This window comes from Gopherus flavomarginatus, chromosome 8, assembly GCF_025201925.1.
Source record: "Gopherus flavomarginatus isolate rGopFla2 chromosome 8, rGopFla2.mat.asm, whole genome shotgun sequence".
In the NCBI taxonomy this organism is placed as follows: Eukaryota; Metazoa; Chordata; order Testudines; family Testudinidae; genus Gopherus; species Gopherus flavomarginatus.
The window spans coordinates 28,674,368-28,701,081 of NC_066624.1; the positions used below are offsets into that span (position 1 = coordinate 28,674,368).

Sequence of the window (26,714 nt, forward strand, 5' to 3'; positions counted from 1 at the left end):
ATGGCTCCAATCCTGCCATCTAATCCACATGGGCAGATCTCACTCATGTGGAGTCACAATAACTTCAATGGGATTATGCACAGGCATAATAGTCTCCTAGTGCAGATCAGACTGCATAATCTAGGGCAGGGGTAGGCAATCTATGGCACGAGTGCCGAAGGCGGCACACAAGCTGATTTTCAGTGGCACTCACACTGCCCAGGTCTTGGCCACCGGTCCAGGGGGCTCTACATTTTAATTTAATTTTAAATGAAGCTTCTTAAACACTTTTAAAACCTTATTTACTTTACATACAACAATAGTTTAGTTACATATTATAGACATAGAAAAAGACCTTCTACAAATGTTAAAATGTATTGCTGGCACGTGAAACCTTAAATTAGAGTGAATAAATGAAGACTCGGCACACCACTTCTGAAAGGCTGCTGACTCCCGATCTAGGGCTATATCCGTTAATTTAAACAACTGTTAAATTAAGTACTGGTATATCAAGATTGTTATACAAGAAATTATATGGAACTCCACTGTAAAATACCTAATTTCATTAAAATATTTAAGAGCTATACTATTAAATTTTACCTACCTGTTAACTTGATATGTCCTGCTTCATCAAGCAAAATGCTGAAAATTAAAATTCACATTCACCAATACACGTAACAGGAATATTTATATAAGACATTTTAAACATAGTAGCTAAAGACAGATCTGAACCAATCTCCCAATCTTTAATTTAATAATGCTCTACATTATATTTCAATCAATGCATATATTTAACTATTAAACCCAATACATACAGCTTATAAAAACATCTTTTACTCCATTTTATATAATTATAGAGATGTATAATGAAAATGCAAAGAAATAATTAAACAAAATACATGTAATAGTGGATAAAATAAATTTTACTTTACTTTTCTGGCTTCAGATCCCTGTATACAATCCCCAAGCTGTGTAGATGATCCAAAGCAAGGGCCAGTTCTGCGAGGTAGAATTTCACATCTTCCTCTGTAAACATAACCTAATAAGAACTGTATAGATTTACCTTCAGATCTTGTCAGTTTCTAATACTGCAATCTAAAAACAGACAGTTCTTCTGCTTCCCTAAATTGAAATATTTCTCATAACTACTAAATTCCACAAATTCTCAGAAGACAATGTCACTTAATACAGGTGATATGCAAGAATAAAACTATCGACTATGAAGTTTTCTGTATATCTAACCCTGAAATTATTTTATGCTGTTCCTCACAATCCAGCTCTTACAGAATTTAAAGTAAAACTAAATGTTATTGCAACTGTAAGGTAGCATAGTTAAAGGAAAGTTAAGTTTTGTATCTGACTTGCTGGTTTACCAGTGTTCATTCAGCCACAATGCCCTTTACAGAGCACTTCCTATTCCTGTTTTTCCAGTTTAACATGTAGTTTGATATACTATTGCTTACAACAGTACAAAATATACAGGATGTGTAATTGTAACCTTAAAATTTTATATTCCCATTTTATAGTTTTCAATTGAGTGATGTTAACACTATTAAGACTTTTTATTATTATTACTGTGTATACTCGATCATAAGCCGGTTCATTTATAAGCCGACCCCCCGCAAGATGGATAAGTAAAAACAGAAAAATTTTATGACCCGTTCATAAGACGACCCTATAATTCAGGGGTCAGCAAACTCTGGCTCCCGGGCCATCAGGATAAGCCACTGGCAGCCTGAGATGGTTTGTTTACCTCGAGCATCCACAGGCACGGAGGTAAAATTAAGTAAACAACGTGAGGGGACAGGGCCGAGCAGCACGGCTGCAGCCTGATAGTCCCAGAGCTGCAGCTGCTTCAGAGGCTAGAGGGAGAGCAGTGTGGCCAGAAGCAGAGACACTCTGGCCCCGCCTCTTCCGTTCTGTCTCTGCTAGCTTATGAAGGAGTACATACGGTAAGTTTCCTTCTAAAAAAGGAATTGCCTGTTCCTAAAGTTAAATTCATACTTCACTGAGGTGAATGAGGTTGAAGAATGGACAGAATCTGCACATCATTTACATGAACAGAGATGCATTCAAACCTTTTCTGCTCCCTTTTTTTGGAGGGTGGAGGGGTTGAACATTTTGCTACAAGGTTGGGTTAAACAGCAACAGCACATCTTTCCATTTTGATGGTCGTATTTTGTCAATGGGAAAAAAATGAGATCCAGGAATTTTCTTCTTTAGTTTGCCTGCCTCTCTCCCTTATCACTATGGCTTTTCATGTAAAAGAGCCAAGGATGTTTGGGCACAGTCTCTACTTATTCGCCCCCCAGCCCGGTGTAACAGAAGTAGAGGTGTTCTCTGGCAGCCAAGAGATTATTCACTCTCCTTATTCTAGACCTGCTTCAATACATTCTAAGACTTTCAAGTACTTAACTCCTTCAAAAATCACAGCAGCGGTGTTGCCAACTCATGATTTTAAGTTTCATGGTATTTACTGTTCTTCTCAAAGCCCTGGCTCCTGGGGTCAGGTGATTATGAAAGAATCTCAGCTTTCATTTAAAAACAAGTTTGTAGCCTTACTGATTGTATGTATATATGCGTGAGAGCTTTTTATACACACACACACACACACACACACACACACACACACACACACACACACACACACACACACGTGTGTCTCTCTCTCTGTCTGTCTTCCTCCAGCTTCCCTTTCTCTCTCTCTCTAGATATATCATTTTCAAATGCTTTGGTAATACTGTAATAGGTATATATACAAAATATAAACCATTTAGACAGTCTCTGCACAGACAGAAAATCAGTCTGAGGGAGGACTATTTCAATGGCCATGATTCTCCACTACATCACAGGGGATAGAGTGGAGGAGGTTGTGGGATCATCTCTGCTCATTTTGTGCAACTTGGCCTATCAGACAAGAAATTCATGCTCTAAATGCCACATATAACCCAGGATACTTGAATATATATTCAGTCGTACCTAGCCAAATGTTACACCAAGGGAGGTTAGTAGTGCCTAGACAAGGAGGTTGAGGGATTCATTCACATAAAATAAGAAAGAACCAGTCACATATGTGGGGTACAGATAAAGCATTGCCTTACCTATATACAATACCATGTACACTAGCTGGTTGACCCTGCATGACTGGGGCCTCACCAGGATTGAGAAAAATATATTTGCCCTCAGAAACAGAGTGAGTTCTCCCATCTGCTCTCACTACTTGCTCTTCCTTTCACCACCTTTCTTCACTTAGTGTTATGGCATACATATTACTTTACCATTTTGATTTAACATGCTGGTACCATACAGCTACACAGACAGTCATTATCTGAGGAAACTATAACATAACCAGTAATAACTTCAAGCATTTTGGAGGATCTATATTCTTAGATTTTTTATTTTTTTTAGCTCTTTAAAACCTCAAATTATATTCCAAGATGAACTGTTCTCCATTTGCTGAAATCACTGAGTGTGAAGGAGCGTAGAAACTTTGTTCATTTAGTCTCCTTATATAGGACTAGTTAGTCTTGTATAAACAGTGTTGATTAAGCTTAATAATATACATCAGTGTTTGGAACTGTGAATACAAGATGTACTCTTATTGCTGAACAGCTCTGCTCAAGATTACTACTCCTAATTTGCACAGCACACAGGTATTACGGTAGTTTATGTCATGTCAATGTTTTATGCAACAGAAATAAAAGGCTTAAGTTCTTTTATAGTGCCCACAAAGAAAGCTACAGTCCTCTCTCCTATTTTTGAATTAAGAATGAAGTACACTGAACAAAAATGACTATTACAGTCCAAAGATACAAAGGAAGTTTCCAAATCTCCAAATACAATTATTCTAATTATTACTTTGCAACCTAACAATTTTGCACAAATTCATTTTAAATATGATTTTTTCCCACAAATGAAATGTGGCAAAAGTCAACAAATTGCATTGTTTTATTTCTGAAGTGAAAGCTCCAGTAATAGCACTTTATTGGATGGATATCAGCCATTTTCTGCATTGCAGCCGAAAAAGTCCCAAATTAACACTTTAAATATCTCATCAACAGCTAAACATTCAAAAACAATTTCAGATATGCCTGACTATCCATGAGTGGGATGGTTTCAAGTGGCCCTAGGAACCGGTACCCCCTCAATCATCATGGGTCATTCACTTTCCATTGCCATGTGGTATAGCAATAATAAATGGTTGTTTTTAAAACTATCATGTTTTCTTTATAGAAAACATCTCAGGTGTCTTTTAAGATACAAAATGAAATGTTAAAAAAATCATAGTACTTTAGAAACTATATGAAGTTTGTTGAAAACCAAAAATAAACTTGAGTAATAATTGACCTCCAAATTACTGCTTATTTCTTTACTCCTAAAAGAGAGATTTATGCCTTTTTCAGATACCCAGCCAATATTTTTACAGTCAGATTTGCATCCTTCATTTAAGTTAACTATTTTTGAGGATCAGTAAATTCTAGCTGCACTATCACAAGACCTGAACTCATTTCCTATTATACTGAGATTTCTTAAGAGAGACATCTCAGATCAAATGGAAGTAGAGATTGACCACTTTCCGGCTTTATGCCTCATTAATTCTTAACAGGTCTGCTGACTCCTAGAAATAGACAACTCTCTCAATAGTTCATAGCACAGCCACAGGATATTCACATTGAGTTTAGTTGTGAAATACTGAGAGATCAATATTGCAAGCTAATAAAAGGAGTTCAGTGTAATTTTAGGGCATATACTAGGTAAGCTCACTTAGTTCCCTGCCCCATCCCCAATATGTAGCTTAACTTTAGGAAACAGATGCACTAAGAAAATCCAACTCATTGGTTCTTAAAGATTAAGGATACTAATTTGAAACTACTACTGACAATCTATTTCACATCAAAAGTCAGTCAGCCAGCTACTTCGCCCAATTTTAGACAATGTCCTCTGTTAGACATTATCAAAAGGAATGTCTTGAAATCATATGGAAGCAGTTTTAAAATCTTGACTTGTGAAATTTATGAAGCACTAAAAACTCTCATTATGAAGATATTTTCAAAAGTTGAATTAAACACCTAGAATTTTTACAGAAAAGTTTTCAAAAACAGAAATATTTCTTAGCTTGAAATATTACAAATATCATTACAGTTCGCATGCAATTTCACAGACTGACAGATTTAAAGACATATCATCAGAGCAGTACAATTAACATCCCTCCCCAAACAAACAATAGTGAGCTGTCAATTAAGGTTGTGATTTTTCCAAAATTGAAAAAAGTATTTTACCTAGAAAAAAATATTCCAGATTCAAGAAACTAAAATGATTCAACAGACTCTCAGGGGCAGCTAAACTGACATCAGGCTCTAATTACACCTCTGTTCTTTATTATATAAACCTGATTTACCTCAATTAGGTCTCTATGCAACAAGACCACTTTTAGATTAGAGAATTTGGTATGGGAGGTACAGAAAAGAAATTTTAGACCAATTATCAATAAAAATCTGACACCGAGGTTTCTTAAACTATGGAACATTGTCCCACGGGATGGAGATATATATAAATGAAAGTTCAACTGAGTTCCTAAAAATGAATGGGTGAAGAATTAGAGAAAAAGACATAAGGAGCAACCCCGTATTCACAGGGGGTTAAACAAGGATGACATTTTCCAGCTCTAATTTCTGTGCTTCTTTGAAAATTTTTTTACTATTGTATTCAGTTAAAATGTAGGTACTTACCTCTTTGGATAATCGTGTGAATACATCTCCTCCCCTGAGAAAATCCAATATTAAATATAGCTTTCCTTCGGTCTGAAAGGCTGATTTTAAAACATCACAAAACTTAATGGATAGTTTTATATGACAATAGTGAAATTAGACAATACTCAGGCATTCTAAGACTTATTTTAGTGTAATAGAGCACAGTTACTTCTGAACTGAGGTAATTCAATTAGGCATGACAGATTCATATGAACTAGTGAAATTTGTGAACTCACCTGAATAATTAACACCACATGAATACTACACCAAAATGTACTATATTCATTTGAGAAATGTAATTTAGTTTTATTAATGTTGTTAATATTTTGTGCAGAGAAGTTTGAAAAAGGTGACCACTACTAATATACTGCAAAGTCTTTGTGACAAGAGATCTTACTACAGCACTGCCGCTCTATTACATCTTTGCTAAACACGGGGAGACCCCAATATTTGTACAATAATTATGTTTTTAATTATTGATATGGGAATTAATGAGATTCTACTATAATAAAATTTGCCCACAAGTTGTTAGGACCTAACATAACAGTTTGAAAAATTAAGAGATTAGGAATTCAAACAAATAATCCATGCACCACCATGCCGACTGGTGTGCCAGTCCCAGGTTTTATACTGGCCGAATGTTACTGTACCTAAATTATTGCAAAGTATTGATTTTAAAAATATAAAAGAAAAAAAATCTGTGGGACATTTTGCAAAATTTGTCAAAAGTCTTTGGGGAGCTTAATACTAGTACATGCATTCAAAAATTATGAAAGTGTTATATGGCTGTGATGGGGTGTTGTACTCCTCATACTGGCCCTGAGAAGGTTGAATTAGGCCAGGCAGACCCAACCAACCAATTAAGCTCCAAGTCATGAAGAGGAGGCTGTGGTTCCTGGAAGAAGAGGGGCCTGCAAGGTGAGAAAGGATGACTGATAGGGACACTGCCAGAGAAGGACAGAGCTAATCCCCAGGACTGCCACGAGGAGGAGCCATGATCAGTAAGTGGACCCCGTGGCAATGGCATAAAGATTGAAAAATATACAAGGGATAAGATGCTGTGTGACTTGCTCATACGTACGTGCAGTGAATGGGAGAAGCACAAGAAGCCTCTTACTCCAACCCCTTGCACTGCCCATAAAAAGTCAAGTAATTACATTTTAAACTTAGTGATACATTTTAACATACTCTTTAGCCTCTTGGGAGAAGCACTATCCTGATCTGAACTACATTGGAACAGATAAACATGTACATATGAGAAATATATCTCTGAGAGGTTTGCAATTCATCTCAAGATGTGTTCAAATCTAACAGAAGAAAACTCAGAGACAAAAGGCCTAAATGACAAGCCTCTACACCATGCACAGGCTGTCATTACAGAATGGACTGGGCAGATACTTTGACACAGAGTGAGGTGTAGACCACAATAGTGAAAACTGAGGTATACTCAGTAATTATAAAAGAAATGTTTACATAAGTGAGGTATATTCAAACCTCTCAAGGCAGGAATACTGGTTCTGTTAAACTCTGCAGAGGTTAATGCTTCAGAAAGGTTGGATGATGTTTATCTGCTAATGTCACTTTTTTTCCAGCAAATGTGTTTTCCTTATTGTCCTTAGTTACATACTGGAAGGTAGAAATTTCTAGTCATCTATGCCTAGCTTTCACATTATCTGTACCTGCTTACAGTAACAAAAGTAAGGCAGAATAAGATTACATTTGACGTGCTTAATGAAAGCTAGGTTTTAGAGCAAATGCACTCCAACTATTAAGAAAGAGATGACTAATGCCCTTAACAGCTAATCCTGCCAAAAATATATAGGCAACAGAACAAAAATACCAACCATAGTGCAGTTTGACGATAAATGGATGATTTACTTCTACTAATATATCTCTCTCCATCTTTGTACGAACTCTATCTCGTACTGAAAAAAAGCAGAATAGTAATAAATAATTCTCTATTTCAGCAAGGTGAAGGTAGGATGGGAAGCAGTAAAAAGTAAGTTCTAAATTTCCAGAAAAATATAAAATAATCTTTATTTACCCTTTAAATCATTTCTTTTTCTTTTGAGATATTACATTTTCCCCTCCTACCTCTATATATTTTAATCTTTCTAAATTCCGCAACATATTCAGCTATATTTTGTGATCTAGCAAGTTTCTTTTCAAAAATAGTAAAAAAATTGGGGAAGGCTGGGTAGGGTTTTTTGGGGGGAGGAAGGGGGCTTCAGCTAACTTCAACTTCTGGATTCTGCCCCTGTGAATATGTATTGTCTATTAAGACTATATTTTGGATTTTCTATCAGTAATACCTCATGCCCAAATGTAACCCACAGTGAAGTAGAGTCCAGTGAAGTGTCTTGTAAAGACAGAAATACCTTATAATTTCGCTTACTTTGCTTTCCATAATAAAGCAAGGTTGACTCAAAACTTGACAAATCAAGTTTTGACCAAATGAGAACCATGGAAAATACAGGAAAACTGTTTTTCTGTAATTCTCTTGCTGTACTAAAAAAAATGCTAAATGGACTTACAGAAGGTTAATATGAAAAAAAAATGAAGTAATCTGGACAGGTTTGAAATAATTCTTAAGGCATGGCCTCAAAAAGATTAATAAAAAACAGATGTCAAAGAAAGGATTGACTTCACTGAAGGAACAGCTTGTTTAAGACAGAGGGCTATTTAATACAAAAATGTTTACAATACTGACTTCAACACAAGAAACAACAACAGTATTTTCCAAGACCATTATAAAGAAAACACACTTACCTTTTAGAGAAGCTTTTTTCAACACTTTCATTGCATAAAGCTGCCCAGCATCAGGACCAATTATTTTCCTCACAAGAAAAACCTGACCCAAAAAAATTTCATATTTCAAATTATTGCAAAAATTGCTATATATAACAGTGATCTAGTTTGAACAAAAAGTTATTACATCATGATCTGTTTTAGTATGAGGAAAAGAACAGACTATGTACCAAATCATAGCCTCCATAGGAAAAAAACTAAGATGATGGGGGTAGGAAAGAGAAAATCAGCAGATTTTCACAATACACCATCTTTTTGAGAAAGTAATTATTAAATCTAGTAAGGGACTATGGGATCTTCTTTTGGCTGGGTGTAGGAAGTAGCACTAGATACTAGGACACACACCTGTGCATGCAGAGCAACAAAAGTAATTGCACTCTCACCTCCCCAAGTAACAGGACTGCAGGTGGTAGAAACCCCCAAGGTTCCTGAAGTAGCTAGACCTGTGCTCTAGGCACTTGTTAGTTTTTCTAGAGATCAGCTTAAATCAATGCTTACAGAATGAATATTAACTTACATGCCAAGAACCAGCATATTTTATACTAGTGTGTTAGGAAAAGGCAGCATGTGAAACGGGTGTCCCTAGCTCCGTCTCCTTCCCTACAAATGCTATATAACCTCAAATACATAGAGGCTTCACATAAAGGTCTCTGAATCTGGAGTGTGAGAAGGGAGTGGGGAAATACACCATGTAAGATCAAGGCCCTGCCACCTTGGAGGGTGTGGGGGAGCAGAAGTAGTCCAGAAGTTTTACTACCATTTTGCCCCTCAGTGTGCTTAGATTTGGAGAGTATGATCTTGCAGAATAACAAAGATCAGAAAAATCACGTGGTATGGATTATGTGCATTTTCATTATCCAAACATATGACTACGAGCTCTCCTAGCATAACTACTGAATTACCTTTTCTAATATGTTTCAATGAGCCAACTTTTACTATATTATCATAACATTAAAGCCCAGTCATAGGTATATCTCCATATATATTTATTTAAACCTATCTCATAGAATTGGAAGGGACCCTGAAAGGCCATTGAGTCCAGCCCCCTGCCTTTACTAGCAGGACCAAGTACTGATTTTTGCCCCAGATCCCTAAGTGGCCCCCTCAAGGATTGATCTCACAACCCTGGGTTTAGCAGGCCAATGCTCAAACCACTGAGCTATCCCTCCCCCCTTAAGAGTATGCTAACAAAAATCTGAGATTCAAAAGTGTTTTCATTCTTATATTCTGCCCAGATTTTCAACACCAGAAGCAAAAAAATATACCACTCTGTTTATGGATTTAATTAGAAGTGGTTAACTAAAAGTGTAATTAATCTAATAAATAAAATCTTTTCCATTCCAAGATCAGGCCTTCTTCATCCCTTTCTATTGACTTTTGATTATTTAGTCAGTCGGTCAGAGATGTTCTAAACATAAGCCTATTCAGATGAAGGATTGCTACCTTTTTAATTTTTGCCCAGTGACTGACATAGTGCCCTGTTTTCATTCTTAAATTACTGGTACTCTTTGAGAAGCCAAAAGTATCAAGGGCAGCATGTCAAACCTCAGTGGATGAAAAAAATCTGAACTAAGATTGTGACAATGTATTAGTTGCTAATAGAAAAGGAATTGGTGAGCTACAGATAGTACATCAGACAGAAGGTAGATATTTACAAATATTTTCATGTTAGCAACAGTGTAACACCTTACCACACATTTATTTAAAGCAGAAAGTTTTCATACTGTTAATATTTTTGCCAATTATTCACTAATAGCAAGCTTTCAGAAGGTCTAAAGTAAAGTATTACACTTTTCCCCTGACTCTACCACTGGCACAGGTTTATTACTGTGCATGTGATGGTCTGGCAATGGGCAGACTGATTGGTGAAGGGATATGTTTGTCTTAGAAAGACAGACAGAACTGGATCAGTTTCTTTTTTTTAAAGGGGGAGGGATAGCTCAGTGGTTTGAGCACTGGCCTGCTAAACCCAGGCCTGTGAGCTCAATCCTTGAGGGGGCCATTTAGGGATAGGGGGCAAAAATCTGTCAGGATTAGTTCTGCTTTGAGCAGGGGGATGGACTAGATGACCTCCTGATTCAATATAATCACAGACTATTAGGGTCTCTTCCAACTCTAATAGTCTGTGATTCTATTGAAAGGTTTTTGATTTTTTAACTCCAGAACAGAATTGGTACATGGACTTTAAATCAGATTTGAAGAAAAAAAATGTCTGCAAAGGAATTAAATGGTTAATCCTAAAATGTGGCTAGCTACTTTAATATTTAATGTATGCATTTCCAATTTTGTAGTGTTCATTTACTGTCCCAGACATCTGATATTTCAATTCCCGCACGGAATGGGACAAGATAAAGTAGGTTCTGTAGTAAAAGAAAACACCAAACCCAATTTATCATTAGAACTGTGACACCACCAAATATTCAATTAGGATGCTTTTACTTAATAGTCTTTGTTTCAAATCACTTCAGATAAATACAGTACAATAAAAAACAAAAACAACACAAAACATATTTCATGGGTTGAAAAAAAGATGTGAAGTTTCTCTTGCTATAGATCTACATATGCCCAATGAGAGGTTTGTTATTCTTTCCTCCAGCTATAGCTGTTTACCAGTAAATACAAGTGTCTGCCTCTGAACAGTACAAGGAGTTTTTTTTAAAAAAATTCATATGAAATGACTGCATTTTAGACCCAAAACAATCTTTTTCTTAAAAAAAAACAAACCATGCCTTCCACACTAGCCCTTGCTGTTTTTGAAAGTCAGAGAATACTACTGCAGTATTTTGATAGTTTTTCGCTATCAGACTAATGTAGGCAATACAGCTACACAATTGCCAATAAAATCATGGTGGTTAAAATTAAAAAAGATCCTATACTTAGATAAAAAAAGAAAGAAAAAACAAATAAAAGAGAAATGCAACGTGGTAGTCTTCCTCCCACTTCAGTCTTAGAAAAGTATCTGCAAATAATGAATGAAATCTCCAGAAGCTGGAGACTCATCTCGCTAGACAATGAAAACTGTTTACTTATCAGAATGTCCAGAGTCTATGAAAATTGAATTCCTTGCTCCAATCAGCTACATACATCCAAACACTGCCTTTCTTTGCCCCTCCTCCCACTAAACCCTATAAGCCTCCAAGCTGACCTAGCTGCAGAATCCAACAGTCTCTGTTAACTGCTCTGGACGCTCCATTCAAGTTTTCTTCACAAAGCCAAAAATGTACATGCATTTTGATTCCTATCCATATTATTGTGGTGCTTTAATAGCTTAGCTGTTCATCCAAAGCTTTCATGTATCTAAACAGTGATGAGCAAATGCACATCAAATAATCTATTCATTATGTAAATAGAAGATTGCAAAGATTCAGGAGAACTAGAGTCTTTTGATTTCACAAAGCCATCTGAGAAACAGGTCCTTCTCCTCTCACTTGCCCCTCAACCACCCATTTCATTTTCCATTCTTCCCCCTACTGGGGCAAAGAACCCCCATCTGAAGGGTGGCACAGAATGCTTAGAAGGAGTACATGCAGTATGTGCTGCAACAGCAGAAATTAGGCCTGTCTCCCCCTGCTGGTTTTTCTAGCTCCCTACCTCCTTATAGCCATGGCCAGAAAGAGTGAAGGAGATAGTTTTGGGAGGCATGAGAGAGACAGTACTCACACATACAGGTGATGGCTGATAGCCAGAATGACGACACCACAAAGAGGGGGAAGAAATAGAAGAAGGAAAATAGAAAGAAAGAAAATGGAGATGGTGAGGATGAAGAGAGTGAGGGAGAGAAAACAATGAACCACAAAACAAAGAAAAGACCTAATCAGAAGAAAACTAAGTGGATAGATAAAAATATGGATATATAAGTAGTACTGAACATTAAAGAACATTAATCTGAGTGAAACAATGAAACCTAAAGACCACTGAAGGAAAGAAAGGCACCACAACATGGACAGGGAAAGAGAAAGAAAAATTATACGTTACTTTATTTTATATAAAGACTGCTTTATTCAATGCTTTAATCGACGATTCCATGGTGGTTTGGCTGTTTCCAACAAGATAAGATTTAGAAGTTCTCACAGATTTTGGCTGCAGAGGCCAACAACACTTCCCTGTAAATTTAACCTGGAAATTGACAGATGTAGAGTAAGAGCTTCTCACCCCCAATCCATGCCTCTATTTGCTTCACTTCTCATCCTACAACAGGTCCCACCACTGAACTAACTGTTCATTCACCCACTGAAACTTCATCACTGTGCACATCCTTGATCATGCGTGCATCAGAGTCCAAAATATGATTAAAAACTGTCAGGAATTTGAGGCTAAAGAGACTTCATATCATAGGCATAACACTGAACTAACAACTCAACCAATGTAATGACTGTATGGTTATTTGCCAGTGAAACTAGTCCATTTTAATTTTCCCAAGTCAAATGAGATATACTCTGAATAGTGTTTTGCACTGCCAAGTTTCTCATGCAGTGCTTATAACCTGAAAAAAATTTTAACTCTTAGTTTTACAATTTTAACGTGAACGCAACAGAAGTAAGTTTAACTGCAAAAATAATATTTTAAAAGCAGTTCTATGTCTTTATTTTTCAATTAAATCAGATATAAAGTTTTAAGGCCTTGAAGTTCTATTTGGATAAGAATTCAATTCTGCATTTTGAAAAAATGACCTCACCCAGCCATCACTGAAGGAGAACTAGAGCCTGGGGTTTTTCATGAAATGTAAAACACAATATCAAAACAATTAAAATGAAAAACTCACCCCACAGCAGCGCCCCCGAGTCTCCTGTCCCGCAGGGGTGGGCCCAGCTCCCTGCTCCAGCCATTGCAATCTGACACAGGGGACTGGAGCACCCCTCACATTATGACCCCCAGATAGGGCCTCCAGGGGCAGGATCTCACTGTGCCCCCCTCCCCCCACATCGGCTTCCTACATACCCCTGAGGACAGAACCAGACCCCCAGGTGAGAGGAAAATGGATACAACCAAATAAAAAAAAAAAACCCCAAATAAAAAGAATTTCCCAGAACTCCAAGTATAACCTTGGTGGTTTTAGCAACAATCAGTACTGAATCCTATCAGATGCCTCATCACTCTGTAGGTCTATGGACAGCGATCAGAAAAGCCTTGTATCAATTTCTGAGGGCCAATATATCCACATTCCTTTCTTACACAGGCCCCGCAGCAGTTGTATGTGCATTTGTCACCTTAGAACTTGATTACTTCAACTTACTGCACATAAAGTTGCTCAAAGGCTTAGGAAGACACTTGGCAGCAGCAGTTTACCAAGAGCTAGAGAAGTAGATGTCTGTCAGAGTAACCTGGGTGACTTCAATAGTCCCTTACTGATGAGCACTGCAAGACATCCAGGCATGGAGGTGTGTAGGAGGTCTAAGAGCTTGTGCAACTTCCCTTGGACAACTTCCACCAGAATCTCAAATGTACCTATCATTCTGTATAGCAAATCCTGGAACATTTTGAAGTCAACTGGCTGTAAGGTAGATATCTCAGGTACCACCCCTCATCAAAACTGGGATGGAACAGTCCTCCATCTGAAAGTCCTCATCAGAGCCCTGATCATCCCACACAGTCAACAACACTGCAGCATGAGCTGACAGTTGAGCTGATGGTGGGGAAGGGATCTCTAGGGGTACGTCTACACTACCCGCCAGATTGGTGGGCAGCGAACGATCCAGCGGGGGTCGATTTATCGTGTCTAGTCTAGATGCGATAAATCGATCTCCGAGCGCTTTCCCGTCGACTCCTGTACTCCACCGCTGCAAGAGGAGCATACAGAGTCATCGGCGGAGTGGCAGACACCATGGTAAATCAATCTAAGCGCGTCAACTTCAGCTAAGATATTCAGATAGCTGAAGTTGCATAATTTAGATAGATTCTGCCCCAGTGTAGACCAGAGCTAGCTCTAGACTGGACTAGGGTGCAGAAGCTGGTCTTCTGTCTTATAATCTCCATAGTGCTCAATAAGGCCATAGGTTCTAGTAAGTATAGGGAGAAGGAGGCCATGGGGTGGAAACCAAGGGATAGTATCAATGGGATAATAAAAAAATAAGTCCTAGACTTCCACTCTGAGATGTAAGGATTTCAATACCTAGACCACAGAGAATGTACTGGAGACTCCTCATTGCTATTATCTGAGCCTGAGGAAGAGAAGCAGTACCCCTCTTGGGGGGTTGGAGTTTGAGTAGCTGGGACCACAAACAGGCTGTGCTCGGTACTAAGCTTGGGGCATCAGACCATACCTTCATTACCAAAAACAGTGCCCAGTACCAAAAAGGCAATAAAGTAAGGCTACGATTTTGTCACGGAGATAACAAAGTCACGGATTCTGTGACTTTCAAAGACCTCTGTGACGTCAGCCCCCAGGGGTACCCCGGCCACCTTTGGCCCCGGGGGAGTCCCGCAGCTCTGAGCCACTGTGGATGGGCACCATGGAGCTCCAAGCCGGCCCCACAGCTGCCCAGCGGCTTCTCATTTTGTCATAGATATTTTTAGTAAAAGTCAGGGACAGGTCTTTATTGCCTGTGACCTGTCTTTGTCATGGATCTTTTTAGTAAAAGTCATAAACTTCACCTTAGCCACAAGATCCCTTGATATCACACAGGTTTCAGTACCAAGTACATTAGTGCTGCAGGTAGGCAAATGTAAGGTGCTGGTACCAGAGGTATCAATAACAGGGGCTTCAGTGCAAGGGGTTAGTACCTGGTAATTTCTGACTCAGTGAAGAAGTTGGTCCTGGTGTTCTGTGACTGATGCCTGAATGGGCACCACAAGGTCCCTTCTTGGGCCTTGAACTACTCTTCTCAAATGTAATTCAAGGGTATTTCTAGTTTCTTAAGGCAGGACCCAGTGATGGAGGTCTAGACCTCTTCCCCTTAGAGATTCAGTCCTCCTCCTTCCCCTCAACCTCTGAGGTTTTAGCAACTGTGGAGGATGATTTTTTACAAGTGCTTGTCTCATATATGAAAGCCTAAGAGCCAGTGGGAGCACTTTGAGGAGGAATAGTCAAGATTTTCACCCCTAGCTGCTTCAGGACCAGAAAAGGAGCACAATGACCTATCCAGACGAAACAATTCTAAGCAAGACACTTTTGAGTTCTCTGAGAATGATTTACAAATGGCACTTCTGCTTGTATATATCCCTCACCATGTCACAATAAGCACCTCATACATCCATCAGAAAAAATAAATTTTTAAAGCCTGGAGATGTGCATTATCATAATGACGGGATCCCAGTATCAGGAAGTGTCACAGGCAAACAAAAGGGCTGCTTCTTACAGTAAGAAAGGAAACAAAAGTAAAAAAAATAGCTGAACAAATCCTCTCTATTTACAATGCAATGGATAGGTCAAAGCGAAGGAGGAACTCACTGCTAGTTCCAATTCATATCCACAGTAGGGACAAGGAACTAAGAGTCACCCCACCCTTTATAATCTCAGATGAAAGGCACGAGGACACTCAGGGGGCAGGTGTGGCCCCAAACAAACCCTGCTGGCCAAATGAATCCGAACTCAAGAGCTTGGGATGCAGATGCTCAGATATTGCAACGTGGACAAATTCACATTTTTGGTCAAGGAGCATCTGCAACAAAAATCTTTTAGCAGTGAAATGTTCCATGGTATTGTTCTAACAAAGTCAGTTTAGGATTTTGGCCACACTCCTGGTTTAAATATTGCATATAGTAAAAAGTTAAGACCACACAGCATCCAACCAGATGACAACTCATGTATACTAATATAATACCTAACAAGTAAGTTAAGGACATGTCCCAGCAAAGGACTAAACTCAACATGACAACACCCCATAGCATCCCATTTAAGGCTGAAACATGTTTCTCTGGTCCATGCTATATTCTATTACTAGTTCTTTCTAAACTCTAATCAAAACCCGCTTTTTCAACCTACTGTTTAATGTCATTACCTTCCTCTAAGCCCCACACAGACAGGTGGGTATCACATACATTGAATAAAAAATGTTTAAAGGGCAGGAGAGACGGACTTAAGAGAAAACAGTTGGCTAAAGAACACTTCAGGGGCTACATATGGCAGGTCAAACATGTATGATTGTAAAAACGCCCATTATATAACAGGTATAATTAGGAGTTATGGAAGGGATCATTTATGTTGAACTTCATAGGAAGCTTCTTGACAGATCTATTAGGCTGTGAAATAGTCTCCCAAGGAAAGTCTCAATGCACAGGCCAATTAAAGCTAGACTGGACAAAGCACTAGTAACTGCACAACAGGGAATAATCCTACATTAGCAGGAAGATTGAGTAGATAAAAGACCTTTCCCATCTCTCACTTGTGAGAAAATAATGTACTCCACATTTAGAGACAGTAACTGTGGAAGAGGATAAAGGAAACTTACCACAAATATCAAGAGATAACTATATACCCTTCCACATGAGTTTTACCCTTCTCATGTGACATGGCTAAGTAAATGAACCCCACTGTACATCTCTTCTGCAAGAAACTGACAAGTGATCTCAGCATGGATAACAGGAAGAATGGAAGGAAAACACCGGTCTTAGACTTAGTTATAGCAACAAAAAAGGTAAAGAATGTCTAAAGGACAAGCAAGTTCAGGTTAATAGGGGGCTACTGGGCACAAGGTTTAAGTTTTCTAATACTGTCACCTCCACACAAGAACTTGCAAGACAGGGAATAACTTCCTCAAAAACACACCAATTTTTACAGGTGTGTGTTTGTGGCTTATTAGACTTCTAAAAACTATGTTGGCTTTCTCTAACTCAGTCTCAAACTGCTGACTGTAACCTGTTTCATCAAGTTTAAGAATGTTTTTATATTATTCTGCACCCAGCCCTGCAGTCCTGTTACTTATAGGAAAATTACCCTTGACTTTAATGGGAGCTTTGCCTGCATGAGGACTGCAGGATAAACAATATGGTTATCAAAGGGAGAAATTCATGTCCTGCTTCATAGGCAGAGTAGTAATGTACAAAGGCCTCAAGAATCCATCAGTATCCAGCGACACTGTAAAATCTACAGAAAAAGAAGATGTACTTTTGACAGCAGTCAAGAGGATTCAGAAGCTACAAAACCAACTTTAATGGAGAAGTTCATTAATGTTAACAAGTAGGACTAAGAAGCTGTCTATTAGAAGTAGAGGATTGGAATAAAAAGGAAGTTTGTATCTTACCTTTCCAAATGAACCCTGACCAAGAACCTTAAGTAGTTCAAACTGTGCGGGATCTGCTTTCTCACACCCTTCTTTCACATGGTGGGTAATAGGAATTTCTTTCACATTTCCTTCATCCTGTTAAAAAAAAAATGAGGTGGGGGAGGGGGAGAGGGAAGAAATCAACAACACTGAAAAGTATTGAAATAGTTATCTCTTACATTATGTATATACAACTATCTCCTGCATTTTGTAGATAATTACTGAAAGGGCACTAATGTTACATTTATTATTTAAAAAGTCATTTTCCTTACTGTTTATACCTATTCTCCTTTAAGAATCCTGAACCTGAAGTCTGTTTCTTCACCAAATTCCCTTCCACTAAGACAAAATTCTTTATGGAAGGGTTGTAAGTAGATGATAGATTGTAACCATTACAAGTTTCCCAAGATGAAAGAAATTACAGCATCACAATAGAAATACTCTAGCTAAGGCTGAGGTGGCACTTCCATTCTAAATCCCTGGCTTCAGTTCCTTTTAGCTTTCTCAAAAATCATCATCTAGGGCTGAAATTTATGCTTGGCCTTGGCCAAAATATTGTGAATTAAAATTTACTGGCAATTCCTTCATCTTTTTGAGTTAACTGGGAATAAAAGCAAGAGTTCGGAACAAACAACCAATGAGGTTATTGACCTGAACAACAGAAGGATGTGCGTCATTTGGTGACAGTCAACTATATATGAATAGTCTAACTAAGCTTAAGAATTCTTCATCCAATGGAAAAGCCACCTCGTGATATGTAAAACAGTTCACAGAAAGATCAGTCTTTGCTGTGATCAGTTCACTCTTTTCAAAGTTAAGTACAAATCTGAGGTAGGGAAGGAGATTCACTAGGTCTTCAACTACTCTAGTTGCTTCTTGCAAGGATGGCACCTTCTCTCATAAGCAGTGCAGAGGACAGTATGAAAATGTGTGGTGCAGCACGACAGTAACAACTATTAAGAAAACCCTGGGAGCCAAGGTGAAACCAAATGAGATGATGTACTGCTGATGTATTTAACACAAGGTGAATGAGAGAAACTTCTGGTGAGCCACACAATTAGAATATCAAATAAGCATCCTTCAAATGAAGTTAAGTGCTTGGGTCTACTACAATAATAGAAAAGGTTATTTGAGCCTTGAAATATCTGAAGGTGGAAGAGATCAGATCTGATGAGAAAAATGCTGACATTTCTTGAGCACTGCAAGCAGAAGTGAAGAGACTCCAGAGAATCTTGCCTGAATGGATTACACATTGACCTGCTAAACCCAGAGTTGTGAGTTCAATCCTTGAGGGGGCCATTTAGGGAACTGGGGTAAAAATCTGTCAGGGAATTGGTCCTGCTTTGAGCAGGGGGTTGGACTAGATGACCTCTGAGGTACCTTCCAATCTTGATATTCCATGAACTGGCATTGGGCTCACTGCTTTCAAGTCCTCGAAGCGCCCAATTGCTACCCACTTCCTCCATATTAGTTCCTTACCATGCTCAGAAGCTGTCCTGAGGGAAGACAGCTAAAACTCAGTACATACATTATGGTATTGCACTTCAGATATGGGGGTGAGGGAAAGGGGAAAGCCAACCCTGCCCTTTGTGGAAGGATTGGCTTTCTGGCATCAAAATTTTTCCATGGCCAGTTTGAGGACTGGGAGAGCTACTGCCTAATATCATGCATCACAGCTTCCAAGGTCAGATCTAAAGAGTCTCTTGAGGCAAGAACAGATATGGAAACTCTCAGATGATCTGTGGAAGCTCTGCTGATCCTGATTGTAAGCAGAAAAAGCAGTGCTTCCTGTAAACAGACAGTCTTTCTTCTTAAGATCTTGATTCAAGGCATCCCCAAAAAGCATCTCCTTTGTCAAAAGCGACAATAAGATGTTGTTTGGTTTGGAACTCTGATAGCCATATTCAAAGCTAGAAGGTACTTCTACTCAAATTAACAGGCAGGAGTAAGGAAAACAGTGTGCATGTTTCTGGGAGAAAGTATCAAAGTCAAAACCCAAGGTTAGGCGTTAACTCATGAAGCTTTATGCCCAGGCAAATAGGTTAATATTTTCCTTTGATGCAAGATGCTACAACTGTAATATTAAATCTCTCTTTTGTGACAAGATTATTTCTCCTTTAATTATATTAAATGCCCAGAGACTTCATTAACACAAAGATAAGGTCTCCTACTGGTTTCTTGTGCCCTTCCAGAACGAGAAGAGTAGCTAAACTTAAACTTCTGAAAGGTAGAAAATACAAAGTTAAGGTACACACCAGCCCTGGAATGTAGCTTAACTCTGCTTCTTCTGGAGCTGGCCACAACCACTGGGAATGGTTCAGCAAGGATGCTGCAAAGGTTAAACTAAAAAAGAAAGTGGTAGATTGTCTTGGTTTCAAGACATCAAGAGATGGACAGTCAGCCTCCACTCCAAACCCCGCTTTGCATCAGCATTTATAGTGGTGTTAAATATATTTTTAGAAGTGTTTTTAATTTATAGGGCAGGGGTCGCACTCAGAGATTTGCAATGTGAAAGGGGTCACCAGTACAAAAGTTTGAGAATCACTGCTTTAGCTGAATTGTTCAGGTACAGGCCTGGGATATGAAAGACCCTGGTTTCAAGTCCCTGCTCTGCTCGACTTGGAGTGACTTTGGATGAAAAACAGGCAAAGCAAATATTTGAGCATGGGTCTCCCACATCCCAAACCAGAACCTTAGCCACCAGCCCACAGAGCAACACTGACATAACTATCTGTTTATGACAAGGCGGAAGGTAAGGGTTAATGTCTCTTTTACCTATAAAGGGTTAACAAACAGGGACCCAAACACCTGACCAGAGGACCAATTAGGAAACAAGATACGTTCAAATCTAGGTGGAGGGAAGCCTTTGTTTGTGGGTTTTGGGTTTTGCTTTGTTCTCTCCAGGCTCTGAGAGTGACCACACATACTTACAGGCTCTCTAATCTTCTGTTCCAATTTTGTAAGTACAAAAGTAGAAAGACAGTTTAGTCTTTTTAATTGTTTTTCTGTATTTGCAACTGTGTATCTGGCTGGTAGAGTTTTACTGTGTATTTGGGTGAAAGTATTCTAAATTGTATTTCTGCTGGAGAAAGCTTTCTTTCCATTGTCTATAAGCTGAAAGACCCTGTAACTTTTTACCATCTAAATTGCAGAGATAGACCTTTTATTATTTTTTTTAAAGCAAAAAATTGGAACAGAAAAAAATAAAAAGGTCTCTCTCTACAGAAAAACAATTTAAAAGACTAAACTGTCTTTCTACGTTTGTACTTACAAAATTGGAACAGAAGATTATTTCCTGATTGCTCCTCTGGTCAGGTGTTTGGGTCCCTGTTTGTTAACCCTTTACAGGTAAAAGAGACATTAACCCTTAACTATCTGTTTATGACACGCCCCCCAAATCACAGACAGTGGGGAACCTCACTGGCGGTGATTTCTTCCTAGAACTTTAGAATAAACAGATTAATACAACACATGCACCTTTACATATACTAATACGTACATAAACTACAAGATTTTCTACATTTCAAGGACAAATTTCAACCAGTGGATTCTGGGAAACTTTCACGAGAGAGTGCATCAGCTACTTTGTTAGAAGCTCCTGAAATGTGTTGAATTTCAAAATCAAAATCTCGGAGAGCTAAACTCCATCGAAGCAGTTTTTTGTTGTTTCCCTTGGCAATATGAAGCCACTTTAGCGCAGCATGGTCGGTTTGTAGCTGGAACCGCCGTCCCCAAACATATGGGCGTAGCTTTTCCAGGGCGTATACAATGGCGTAGCATTCCTTTTCACTGACTGACCAGTGACTTTCCCTCTCAGACAGTTTCTTCCTGAGAAACACGACAGGATGGAAGTTGTGATCTGGTCCTTCCTGCATGAGAACTGCTCCTATACCACGCTCAGATGCATCTATGGTTACTAGGAATGGTTTGTCAAAGTCCGGGGCCCTTAGCACAGGGTCAGACATGAGAGTTGCCTTAAGCTGGGTAAAGGCTTTTTGACACTCATTAGTCCACTTGACTGCATTTGGCTGGATCTTTTTGGTCAGGTCGGTCAGTGGGGCAGCGATTTGGCTGTAGTGGGGTACAAATCGCTTGTAATACTCGGCCAAGTCTAAGAAGGATTGGACCTGTTTCTTGGACTTTGGGACAGGCCACTTTTGGATAGCATCCATCTTGGCCTGTAGGGGGTTTATGCTTCCTAGACCCACCTGGTGTCCCAGGTAAGTCACTCTGTTTTGGCCTATTTGACACTTTTTGGCCTTAACAGTTAGTCCGGCCTGCCTGATGCGCTCAAAGACCTTTTCCAGGTGTTCTAGGTGTTCGGGCCAGGAGTCAGAAAAGATGGCCACATCATCGAGGTAGGCAACTCCATATTCTCCCAGTCCTGCTAGTAGACCATCTACCAGCCTCTGGAAGGTGGCGGGTACATTAAATTCATACACCCCCGCATGGGTGATGAATGCTGACCTTTCCTTGGTAGGTTCATCTAGCGGTACTTGCCAGTACCCCTTGGTTAAGTCTATCGTAGATATGAATTGGGCACATCCCAACTTCTCCAATAGCTCATCGGTGCGTGGCATTGGATAGTTGTCTGGACGAGTTACCGCATTTAGCTTATGGTAGTCCACGCAAAAGCGTATTTCCCCATCTGGTTTGGGTACCAGAACCACTGGAGATGCCCATGCACTGGTAGAGGGGCGGATTATACCCATCTGTAGCATGTTCTGGATCTCCTGTTCTATAGCAGCTTGGGCGTGAGGAGACACCCAGTAGAGTGGGGTTCTAATTGGGTGAGCATTACCTGTGTCAATGGATTGGTATGCCCTTTCAGTCCGTCCTGGGGTGGCTGAGCACAATGGGGCAAAGCTAGTGCACAGCTCCTTGATTTGTTGCCGCTGCAGACGTTCCAGGGTTGTGGAGAGGTTCACCTCTTCCACGCCACCGTCACTTTTTCCTTCGTAGTGGACACCTTCAGGCCACTCAGTATCATCTCCTCCCTGGACTGTAAACTGGCAAACCTGTAAGTCTCTGGAATAAAAGGGCTTGAGAGAATTAACATGGTAAACTTTGGGCTTTAGGGAGGAATTGGAAATGCTATGAGGTAGTTAACAGCTCCCAGGCACTCCTGGACCGTGACTGGCCCTTCCCATGATGCTTCCATCTTATGGGCCGGTTGCGCCTTCAAGACCATAACCTGGTCTCCTACCTTGAAGGAACGCTCTCTGGTATGCCTGTCATACCAGGCCTTCTGCTCTTTTTGAGCATACTTTAGATTTTCTTTAGCAAGGGCTAAAGAGTGTCGGAGGGTGTTTTGTAGGTTGCTTACAAATTCTAGAATGTTAGTCCCTGGAGAAGGCATAAACTTCTCCCATTGCTGCTTCACCAACTGTAATGGCCTCTTAACCTCGTGACCATACACAAGTTCAAACGGTGAAAACCCTAAACGGAGATGTGGTACAGCCCTGTAGGCAAAAAGCAACTGCTGCAACACTAGGTCCCAGTCATTGGAGTGTTCATTGACAAATTTACGTATCATGGCCCCCAAAGTTCCATTAAACCTTTCCACCAGGCCATTGGTTTGATGGTGGTACGGGGTGGCAACCAAGTGGTTCACCCCATGAGTTTCCCACAGTTCCTTCATGGTCCCTGCCAGGAAATTAGATCCTGAATCTGTAAGGATGTCGGAGGGCCAACCTACCCTGGCAAAAATGTCTGTTAGAGCCAGGCACACAGCTTTAGCCCTGGTGTTGCCTAGAGCTACTGCTTCCGGCCATCGGGTAGCAAAGTCCACCAAAGTCAGTACGTACTGCTTTCCTCTGGGTGTCTTTTTTGGGAAAGGTCCCAGAATATCCACAGCTACTCACTGAAATGGGACCTCAACTATGGGGAGTGGCTGGAGACGGGCCTTGACCTGGTCTTGGGGCTTTCCCACTCTTTAGCACACCCTACAAGACCGGACATACTTGGCAACGTCCTTGCCCATCCCCTCCCAGTGGAAGGACTTCCCCAACCGGTCTTTGGTTCTGTTCACCCCAGCATGGCCACTGGGATGATCATGGGCTAAGCTTAAGAGCTTTTCCCTGTACTTAGTTGGAACCACTAACTGTTTTTGCGGAGGTCAGTCTTCCTGGTGTCCACCAGAAAGAGTCTCCTTGTATAGAAGTCCTTGTTCTACAACAAACCGGGATCGATTAGAAGAGCTGAGAGGCGGTGGGGTGCTCCGTGCCGCCGCCCAAGCTTTCTGAAGACTGTCATCTGCTTCCTGCTCAGTTTGGAACTGTTCCCTTGAAGCTGGAGACACCAGTTCTTCCCTAGACCGTGGACTTAGGCTTAGAAGTGATGTAGGTGAGGGGGTTGTTTTCGTTGCTGGTGAACCGCTCTCTGCTGGTGCACCAGGTGGTATTCCAGGGTCTGGCTGAGCCTCTTGGGTATGGTTGTCTGCTGCTTCTGCCAGTTCAGGCTCACTGGCGCCCTCTGGCGTTGGGGTTGAAGATGGATTTGCAAGCACTGTCATCAGTGCTGGCAACGGTTCTGGTGCTGGCTGCTTTTCCAGTTCCTGGTCTGGGACTGGAAGCACTGTGGCTGTTTCCGTTGTTGGCATGGGATCCGGGTCCACTACCTCTGTCTGGGTCTCTGGTAACCCAGACGGGGCCCCTGTGGACGGCTCAGGAACAGGAATGGGTCTGGAAGCTTGCCTGGTTTGGCTACGTGTAACCATTCCCACTCTCTTGGCCCGCTTTACCTGGTTGGCCAAATCTTCCCCCAGTAGCATGGGGATGGAATAATTGTCATAGACTGCAAAAGTCCACATTCCTAAGCAGCCTTTGTTCTGGACAGGTAGTTTAGCGGTAGGCAAGTCTACAGCTTGTGACATGAAGGGGTAAATTGTCACTTGGGCCTTTGGGTTGATGAATTTGGGGTCCACGAAGGATTGGTGGATAGCTGACACTTGTGCTCCTGTGTCTCTCCACGCAGTAACCTTCTTTCCGCCCACTCTCAAAATTTCCCTTCGCTCCAAGGGTATTTGAGAGGCATCTGGGCCTGGGGATCTTTGGTGTGATGGTGGTGTAATGAACTGCACTCAGTTGGGATTCTTTGGGCAGTTGGCCTTTATATGTCCCAGTTCATTACACATAAAGCATCTTCCAGCTGACTGGTCACTGGGCCGAAGTGGGTTACTGGAGACTGGTGAGGTGGAAGAATAGGGCATCTGTGGCTTTCCTTGGGTTGTAGGTGGGGTCTTGGGCTGCCCTCGGTTATACGGTTTATTGTTGGTGTGCCCCCTAGGGTATTCGCTCCCCTTGACAGTAGCCTTTTTCTTTTCTGCCACTTCCATCCATTTGGCTCCAATCTCCTCCACCTCGATTACCGTTTTGGGTTTTCCATCTAGGATGTACCTTTCTTTTTCCTCAGGAACACCATCTAAGAACTGCTCCATTTGTATCAGGAGGTGCAGCTCGTCCAGATTGTTAACCTTTGTTCCTGATATCCAGGCTTCATAATTCTTTGCAATGTGGTAGGCATGTCGGGGGAATGACACATCTGGTTTCCATTTTAGGCTCTGAATCGCCGACGGGCATGTTCAGGTGTGATCCCTGTTCGGTATCTGGCCTTGGTTTGAAAAAGTTTATAGTCGTTCATTTTCTCCTTAGGCATTTCAGCTGCCACCTCTGCTAAAGGTCCACTGAGCTGTGGTCTCAGCTCTATCATGTTCTGGTCTTCAGGGATGCTGTACCCAAGGCAGGCTCTTTCAAAATTTTCTAAGAAGGCCTCAGTGTCATCACCTGCCTTGTAGGTGGGAAATTTTTTGGGATGTGGAACAACTTGAGACGGGTTGTTAGGATTGGCTGGGTTCTGTTGCTTAGCCTTTTCTAATTCCAGGGCCTGCTGGTAGGTCTCCCTCTGGAGTTCCAGCTGTCTTTGGTGGTCTGCATCTTTGGCTGCTTGCTCTCTTTTGTAGGCTGCCTCTCTTTCTCTTTGCTCCATCTCTTGTAGTTTTTTTTCCATGTCTTGCCTGTGCTCTGCGTCTTTGATTTGTTCCTCTGCCTCCAGTCTCGCTCATTCCTGTTTCAGGGCATCCTTGGTAGTCATGGTTCCTGCTTTCTTGCGTTGGGGCGCCCTCTGGTGTTTATTGCCTGAACTGCGGCTTTTCTGTTGCTTCTCGGGTTGCCTAGCAACAGTGCCTTTCTAATTAGCCTTCCCGGATAAAAAAAATTGGAACAGAAAAAAATAAAAGGTCTATCTCTGCAATTTAGATGGTAAAAAGTTACAGGTTTTTTCAGCTCACAGACAATAGAAAGAAAGCTTTCTCCAGCAGAAATACAATTTAGAATACTTTCACCCAAATACACAGTAAAACTCTACCAGCCAGATACACAGTTGCAAATACAGAAAAACAATTAAAAAGACTAAACTGTCTTTCTACTTTTGTACTTACAAAATTGGAACAGAAGATTAGAGAGCCTGTAGGTATGTGTGGTCACTCTCAGAGCCTAGAGTGAACAAAGCAAAACCCAAAGCCCACAAACAAAGGCTTCCCTCCACCTATATTTGAAAGTATCTTGTTTCCTGATTGGTCCTCTGGTCAGGTGTTTGGGTCCCTGTTTCTTAACCCTTTACAGGTAAAAGAGACATTAACCCTTAACTATCTGTTTATGACACGCCTGTCTTCTGACAAATCTGTTTTTCTCAAAAATCTTTGAAAAGTTCTGTTTTCATTTCACAGCAGAATGAGAACAAATTTTTGAACCTCAAAAGCTACCCCAAAACAGAACTGTTGTGCTCCAGTCAGCTCTACTGATTAGCATTTCAGCACAGCAAATATTAATCCACAAAGTCTGAGGACATTGTAATAGGAGAAACTTTCAGACAGAAGAACAAGTGTTCAATTCCTTTCTTTTCCATTTCTTTCCACCTGTTAATCCAGGGGTGGGCAAACTACAGCCCGCAGGCCAGATGTAGCCCACCAGCTCCCACT

General features: G+C 40.5%; 1 protein-coding gene across 2 annotated transcripts in view; it reads right to left on the reverse strand.

The window, feature by feature from the left end:
• RPS6KA6 (ribosomal protein S6 kinase A6) overlaps window positions 1-26,714 on the reverse strand; it is an 84,740-nt gene that overhangs the window by 36,596 nt on the left and 21,430 nt on the right. Inside the window, exons 3-8 of one of the 2 annotated variants that reach the window (XM_050965033.1) lie at window positions 17,717-17,833; window positions 8,499-8,580; window positions 7,574-7,654; window positions 5,709-5,788; window positions 912-1,018; window positions 584-621 (exon numbers count right to left, since the gene is read on the reverse strand). In XM_050965033.1, coding sequence (XP_050820990.1) covers window positions 584-621; window positions 912-1,018; window positions 5,709-5,788; window positions 7,574-7,654; window positions 8,499-8,580; window positions 17,717-17,833 — 505 coding nt within the window. The remainder of the gene's footprint in view (window positions 1-583; window positions 622-911; window positions 1,019-5,708; window positions 5,789-7,573; window positions 7,655-8,498; window positions 8,581-17,716; window positions 17,834-26,714) is intronic. The other variant, XM_050965034.1, reaches the window with a different exon arrangement.